The 8,195-nt window shown below is 40.8% G+C and overlaps 2 protein-coding genes across 2 annotated transcripts; one reads left to right on the top strand and one right to left on the bottom strand.

Moving 5' to 3' along the window:
* Positions 1 to 204: 204 nt before the first annotated feature.
* Positions 205 to 3,101, top strand: arl10.S (ADP ribosylation factor like GTPase 10 S homeolog). The gene is made up of 3 exons (XM_018254614.1): positions 205 to 258; positions 2,253 to 2,421; positions 2,917 to 3,101. Exons 1-3 carry the CDS (start codon positions 205 to 207, stop codon positions 3,099 to 3,101), a joined length of 408 nt encoding a protein of 135 aa, XP_018110103.1.
* A 1,277-nt stretch (positions 3,102 to 4,378) lies between these two features.
* nop16.S (NOP16 nucleolar protein S homeolog) lies at positions 4,379 to 7,950 on the bottom strand. Its single transcript, NM_001092262.1, is given in 5 exon segments — positions 4,379 to 4,764; positions 5,163 to 5,269; positions 5,493 to 5,550; positions 7,469 to 7,577; positions 7,820 to 7,950. Coding segments are annotated over 5 exon segments (507 nt in total). The 5' UTR covers positions 7,924 to 7,950; the 3' UTR covers positions 4,379 to 4,635.
* Positions 7,951 to 8,195: the final 245 nt, after the last annotated feature.

The following is an 8,195-nucleotide window of genomic DNA, read 5'->3' as shown; positions in this document are numbered from 1 at the left end:
AAGGCAAATGAGTTACAGCTGTAGGCTTTCTTTAATAGCTGACCATGGCAACTGAGCTTAGCCGCTGGCCCTTTATTAAAGAAAATTTCCTAGATAGAGAAACCTTAAGAGGCACAGAGAGATCTTAAGCAGAAAGTCCCTTTGAGAGTTTGGGATACTGCTCTCTTAATTAATGACTCCTGATCTGGCAAGGAGGTGGAAGGAATGGCTGCATCATGTGAAACAATTCACCTTCTTAGAAAGATATTCAGTGAAAAGGTATTACAAATCCTATGCTCTTCATTGCAGACTTGTTAAATGCTTCTGAATCTCACTTACCCACTTTTACTGGGCTCTTCAGAAGGAGCAGAGACACTCAAAACAGTAAGAGAATGCATAATAAGCATAACACTCTGGAGGTTCGTATTTTTTCAAAGTGCAAAGCATGGTACTCACTCGGCAGCTTTGCATCGACTCTTTTAGATACAGCCAGATCCCTCATAGTGCACATGTAGGCAGCAGCAAGGAAAATCCAGATTGGCGCCATACAGCTTTCCATACAGAGTGTGCAAAGCACCAACAGGCACTGCAAAGCAGCAATAATACCCCGGCCGCACAGGGTCCCCTTCCTGACAACGCTGTTGTCAAAATGGAACAGGGGCTACGGGTGTAGAAAGAACCTCCAGAATCAAAACTGCACCCTGTAATCTACAATTTGGCAAATAAGTGAGTACTTTCTTGTCCTGTAAAATAAATAATAGAGAGTTAGTTTAAGCTGTTAAACCTCTCACACTATGCCCAGGCTGGGACAGAAGAAAAGACTGATGTGAGCCAGGATGGGGTGGGCTTTATGAGTTCTTAAAATTAACTATCTTCTGTCCAGGCTGGGAGTAGCAGGAGATTAACCCATTAGTGAATTTTCATGTTGATGGGGGATGGCAGGAATTGTTACTTACCACATTAGGGAAGTGGCCCAGGTGCACCACCCTGAGACCTCAGCATAGGGAGAGGACAACCAAAAAGAAACATGGAGCAGGCACTCAAATGAAGGCAATATTCCACCAGATAGTTGAAACCATTTAAAAATATTTATTGTGTCCTCAGCCTTACATGTTTTGTGTTATAAACACTTAGTCATAGGCTAACTATACTATATATTGTCTATAGTGCCTACACTTCAGATAACTGGACATAGAGGTTGGTTTATGTGGAGGACTCAGGGATTGGATCACTTGATAATTGGTGTTGTGATTTGTGCACATGACTAAATACTGTAATTAAGCTCCGTACATTTAGCCTATGACTAAGTTTTTATAACACGAAACGCGTAAGGCCGAGGACACAAATCTTTTTACATTGTTTCAGACACTGACACAGTTTTATATAGAAGCACTGTGGAATGATACACGACTGCCCATCCAGACTCGGAATGTGTACAGTGCAAGACTGAATTCATGCATTTTGGATTCACTACTGCTGGGTTTCCCAAAGGAGCACTCATGCAGATATAGGTCAGGTATTTATGAGACTGGAGTTGCAATAGCTGTAGGCAATAAATGTTCTAGTCAGTAACTGCAATCTCAGGGTGGCAGGGCTCTGCAGAATTTATTGTTGTTTTTATTATGCACAGCTGTGGCTTTCTTTTAGACCTGCCTATGCTGGGCAACCACTGGTAAATACCACTTAGGACAATTCTCTGGCTATTTTAGAAAGTCAGTCAATGCACTTATATGTCCTCCTGTCAGAGATAAAGGTACCCCTAGCTAGTATATTATATATTAGAATATTATATTAGTATATAATGGCAACATGTATGAGCCTGTTTTATAGTGCTTTATGCAGAATTGCTTATGAAAAGTGGTCAGCAATCTATAACCACATACTTGACATACACAAAGGGTGCTTCTAGGTGGGCGATTTCTTTGCCACTCGAATGTAGTGCACCACAGGCAACACTAATTCTAACAGCAACAGTAAACTGTAGTTCTTTTTATTCAGGTATCTCTGCCTGTGTTAGAATGCAACTTTCTACCCATGAACACTGTTGTATAAATAACATACTGTGCATTTATGTGCAAACATTTTCTTACCTTGATATAACCTTATTTATCATTCTACCAAAAACAAGTCATATGCTGCAATTTTTGTTTTTCTAAATACCTTTCTATTTCATAGGTACTTGCATTAGATCATTTTCTTTCAGTACCTCTGTTGGTTTCATATCTTTTTGTTTGTGTTTTAAAGCCACAATAACACTTCACTTTTCATTTTAGGTGAAGTATTTGGATAGGGTATTATTAGTACTGGGTTTGGATGGAGCTGGCGAAAGCAGCATTATTCATGCTGTTAGCACCAATACTACAAAGTCCAGTTCTGCTCCAACTCATGGATTTAACTCTGCCCAGATTCTCCACCAAGGACTGTGGATTGAATTGCTAGAAGGTAATGAAAGTTGCCATTTTTTTGGACAGATTATGAAGGTCATCCATAGGCTGTAACTACTTTGAGTTGAGGGAAATGACAGATACATTTTTGTGAGAAGCTACAAACCACCTGCAGAACAAGGTATGTACTTGTCCTTGTAGCTTTAACCCCCATTTTTTATGTTGGTGCACTTAAGTAGGTATAAACTGTAAAACAGTCCTCACGTCAACCGGGGTTACAGTTGTTTTATGTACATAATGGTTTGCCAGCACCACTTTGCTGCTGGAACATAACTATATTTGCTGGAAGCATCATTCAGTAACTTCTCCGTTTGTTGCCAATGCATCTATCAAAGAAGTTACCCCCAGCAGCAGAGCAGACCAGAACTCTTGCATTACTCTGTATCACCAGGTACAGAAAATACATTTTAGGCTTTAATTTACGGTTTAGAGGTGCTGTTGGTGGCACATATGTTGCTTATGTTCGATGATAAATTATCATTTTGTTTCATAGTTGGAGGCAGCCAGAATCTTCGGACATACTGGAACCAATATCTGAAGAATGGCCACATTATAGTCTTTGTAGTGGACTCAACAGACAGCAAGCGCATCCACCTTGCTAGACAAGAACTGCACTGGCTTCTTCATGAAGCACCAGATCTTCAGCTTATGGTTCTGGCAATAAGCAGGTACAAATAGACACAAAAAAGAATGCTCCAAGGAAAATTAACTTTATAGTATTAATGGTGTAGTTAAGAGTTGTTTATTAATCTGCATAGTGGGAACATAAAGACAGTACACCACCAACTCTGCAGACTTGAGGCTGCAATAATCCTTTAGAAGGTTGCATTTGTGCCTTCTGTTTCACAGCCCAACAATAAAATGTAATGTCTCCTGGTGCTTAAAAAAGCGAACATGGCACAAATCCTATTTTAAAGTGACCCCATTCCTCTCCTCAGCACTGATCTTTGCTAGTCAACCACACAGCTTCTACAAACATTATCTCAAAAGTGACTTTGTGCTTAAGGGGCAGTGCAAAGTAGCAAAAGGCTGTAATCAAATCTAATGTATCCCCTACTTAACGAGACTTTGCACCTCCAGACACAGTGTTCATAAGGTTAATAGCAGATCCTCTTCCAGTGGAGAAATGCAAAGAATCGACAGATTTATCTCTAATTTATAGAAGTAAAAGTTTAAACAAGGGGGAGGGGTGCGCATATGTTTCACACCATTGCAGTTAAGTTAATTGCTTTGTGACCTGGGCCAATGTGTGTCCTCCATAAAAATTGCTGTAGCCCAAGGAACTTTATTCTAGATTGTTGCCATGTTTTATCCAATAAACCCAGTCACCCTTGTCAAAATGAAACAAATAGACCGTATTTCCCATGAAAGACTCTCAATATCAGGCTACATGTTTAAAGGGTAAGCAACTTGGTATTCTAATTTTCTCAACCTCCCTTTCCTTCAAAGATCAGAATACTGCACTGTGCCTTCCTGAAATTCACTCAGAACTTCATCGGATTACTGGCGATAGGGAGGTGACCTCGCTAGGAACTAGTGCCATATCAGATGGAGCTGGCCACAGCACCAGGCTACATACTGTGAAGACACTGCTAGAGGAAAGATTACATAAACTTAAAGGACCAGCACAAAATGGTGGTAATCATCCAGCAACTACCCAGTGCCACACATCTCTTCAAAGGGATGGTTGATATATGTGCCTTATGGACATCTACAAATATGTTTACAGTCACCATCCTCAAACTGCTCGGGTGTTTTTCGGGGATCTATTCCTGTTGCAGGCGCAGACAAATACATAGTCTATACAAGATGGTCAAACTGTGCGCTAAAAAGATGGACACTGAGCAACATAGTTTACACTCAGTGTGTGTTGGCTCACACACTCATTCAGGGTTCTAGTATAAAATAATCACTTGAAAAAAATAAGCTATTAATGACAAGGGAGAGAAAATTTTTAAAAATTATATTTATATATAATAAAATGACTGAATTGGTGCTAACTTTTGAATGTCTTAACATGTATTCATAACAGTATGTCCCTGCAACAAAAACAAATATTCCCAGCTGGTTGGGCATATGATCCAGGTTCATGAATACTAGGCCTGAATGCTGATGCAGATGTACTGATGTTCCATGAGATCTGGATTGAGGGTTGTCCAACTAATGGCAATGTCCTCAGTCAGATGGACTGTCTTCTTCACAATAAAATGTTCTATTGCATTACGTGGGATGTAATCATAGCCTGGAAGTCTTGTGGGTGATGTCGTTTGTATAAGTTGACTTTGCGCTGGATCTGTTTTGGTGTATCTTGATAATAATTCTTCTCATCCCGGGCCATTGCCTGCACAGACAAAGCTTAATGAGCTAGAGCAATTGCTTGCTTCTACAGCAGTTAAAAAACAGAACATCATGGTTTCCTCTCAATCTGTGGAATCAGGTATGACAGTTCAGATAGCTCTCAAGTTCTCTCATTACCCCTCATAATTAAATTGCTGCTTACATGAAACAAAGACATATTAGGTTCAACTGTTAACATCTCACTGGTGGGAATCCTGAAAAAATGTTTTGATCTTTTAACAATAATCTAAATGATATATGAAAACTTCCATACTACAGCTCAGATCCTTACTTTCTACAGTTCCACAGAGCCTCAGCAGGGCTAAACTTGAGGCTGAATAGAGCTCACGGTAGATGTTAATGGGCTATTTTTAACTACTAGATCCACCACAGCACATTTACCTTGTAGTCTTCACCATAATTTTCAACCATGTGCCGAACATAATGAATCATGTCAGAAGAAATGCCCATTGTCTGTTTGGAAGGCAGGCTGGCTAACGCTTGGAGCCCTGTCAAGTAGACAAAGTTAAAGCAGAGCTTACACACACAGCAATTGATATTTTATTTACTGCATTTCACTTTTAAAACATTTCATACAACATGAGGGTAGTCCTGTCAAGTCATTATGGAATGTTTACATTTTTTTTCCAGCACTATTGCCACCACTTCAATAATTACAATTCTTAAAAAATCCCTACTGCTCTTTTTTTGTAACAAACCAATCCCACTTACCTTCTAGAACATATGGTTTCTTTATTACGTTGCTGTGTTGTTCCTCTGCATCCTTCACCTGGAGTACAGTAATAAAGTAAATAAATGTATATCTGTCACCCAAACACCATCACACAAGATTGTAAGAAACATGGAACTGATGTAATGTATGCATTATAAAAAATGGCTTTAAGAGACACTATACCCAACTTTTAAGATGTCCCACAGTTGACAGAAAACCTAAAGCGATACTGACACGTTCCTATAAAAATCATAGGAACATGTCAGTGTCAAGTAAATGCTTGACTGACACGTTACTATGATTTTTATAGGAACGTGTCAGTATCGCTTTCATTACATGTGGAAAACAATTCGCCAATGAGAATTCTACTAACTAAAAACTTTATTACCAGCAATAGCATTCTTGATGTAATCTTACATCGAGATTATTGTGTCATTTTGGCTTTATTATTACTCTGTGCAGACACTTTTTCATTGCTAGGAAACCTCTTATTGACTGCAGCTCTAAATGCAGAAAAATAGCATATGGAGTCATATTTAAAAAAAAAAAAATGTTTTAGTACAGTAAGGGTAGAGCTCCATGAGCGACTTTTTATTCGGTCCAATTAAATCTTCACAAAATGCGACTCCATCCGTCATGTGCGTTTTGTCGGCAGGAATCGATCCAACTAAAAACGCTCATGGAGTTCTACTCTTAGGGAAACGTTTTATTGAGCAACATTTATTTAAGACTACAACCCAGGTGTTGCTGGACTACAGCAACTCTTAACCTAGAGATGATTGATTAAAATTTGCTGGGATTTGTAGTACACTTGACAGCTTTATGTTCTTTATGCTTGCCTCGTTTGTTTTGAGTATAACAGCTGCTATGTGCACTGGGATGTCAGTTACTAAGATGTCAGATCATCAGGGTGATAATGGGGAGGGTCATAATTATTATCATTAATATATTAAAAACACTTATGCAACATCTATTTTTAAAAATATACGAAGCATTTTAAACAGGTGTCACATAATAAATTAAAGGAAATTAAAACAGTAAGATGAATTATTAAAGGATTCTTATAATTATTTGCCTTTTTGTTCTGACTCTTTGCAGCTTCCAAATGGACGTCGCTGACCCCATATAAAAACAAATGCTCTGTAAGGCTACAAATGTATTGTTATTGCTACTTTTTATTACTCATCTTTCTATTCAGCCCCTCTCCTATTCATGTTCCAGTCTCTTATTCAAATCAATGCATGGTTACTAGGCGAATTCGGCCAGGCGGGTAAAATACCGGCCAGGGGGCAACCCTACTTGCAGGTGAGCACTAGCATCTGGAAAGACAAATTGGAGAAGGAAACTCCCAGGGCGCTAAACCGCTCCCCCCCTCCCCCCTGGGCAAATGCCCCTAACTTTTTACTCACCCCTCTGCGCAGGTCCTGTCCACGGAGTTCGCAGTCGCCATCTTCTCCCACGCGCGTCTTCTTCCTGCTCTGACCGGCGTCTTCTGGCGCATGCGCAGTAGGAACAGGTACCGGTACGGCTCTACTGCGCATGCGCCGAATGTCACCAAGTTTTCCGATTTCACTTCGTGACATTCGGCGCATGCGCAGTAGAGCCGTACCGGTACCTGTTCCTACTGCGCATGCGCCAGAAGACGCCGGTCAGAGCAGGAAGAAGACGCGCGTGGGAGAAGATGGCGACTGCGAACTCCGTGGACAGGACCTGCGCAGAGGGGTGAGTAAAAAGTTAGGGGCATTTGCCCAGGGGGACAGGTAGGCCAGGGGGGAGGAGGGAGGGGGGGCAACACAGGGGAGGGGGGGAGGGGTTTAGCGCCCTGGGGGTTTCCTTCTCCTTTAACACATACAGATATTGCTGTAGCAGTGAAGGGATATGACCAAGACTGTTTAACTGGCCTGACACACACACACACACACACCCACCCACCACCATTTATAGATGTAAATTGATGCTTCCTATCATGGCTCACCTTGCTGGGACGCACAGGGAGGCACTTATTGGGATCAGCTGCCAGGCCCATTTCTGCCAAGTTCTTGGCAACAGACTTTCCATCGTTCCAGGCATTTCTAATTGTTTCACTGGAATAAGAAAAAAAATACTTTTATAAGCACCACGTGACTTGCAGCTTATAAACACGGAAATACATCTATGCACAGTTCAAGGGGTACATTGCTGCCATTCTACTGATTAATAAACTATCCCAGGACACCACAGAAGAGATGTCCACCCATCACCTGGGACAGGTCACTGTATAATAATAGTTCAATATTACCCACGACCGCCGCGGAATACATGCTGTAAGTATCACACACTTCCGTACCAGGGAATTCTGGGCGCATGCTTCTTTCTCGCCTTCCGTTTGAGTTTTTTCCTATCCACGTTATAGTTAAATGTATTCCCACGCTTCTTCTTGACTTTACCCATGTTACCGACACACTCTGATCATAAACAGGAATCTGCGCCGTCCGCTGGAAGGAACACGAGGGGAACGGAAAGCGGAAGTTCCTTTACTGATGACGTTCATCTCCCAGTTGGATTCTGGGCAATGTAGTTTTTGATTACGATGCGCAGTCTCTTTTCAGCCTACCATTTTTCTTATCCAAGTTTTTATAGTTTGTGGTGGAGAAAAAAAGTGCAACATGGTCTTTTTTTTTTTACCAAAAATATATAACGTGATAAATACACGAAGAAGATAA

The sequence above is a fragment of the Xenopus laevis genome, chromosome 3S, assembly GCF_017654675.1.
Source record: "Xenopus laevis strain J_2021 chromosome 3S, Xenopus_laevis_v10.1, whole genome shotgun sequence".
Taxonomy (NCBI): Eukaryota; Metazoa; Chordata; class Amphibia; order Anura; family Pipidae; genus Xenopus; species Xenopus laevis.
Note: the sequence above shows the minus strand (reverse complement) of the source record. Positions and strands in the feature narration are given on the sequence as shown.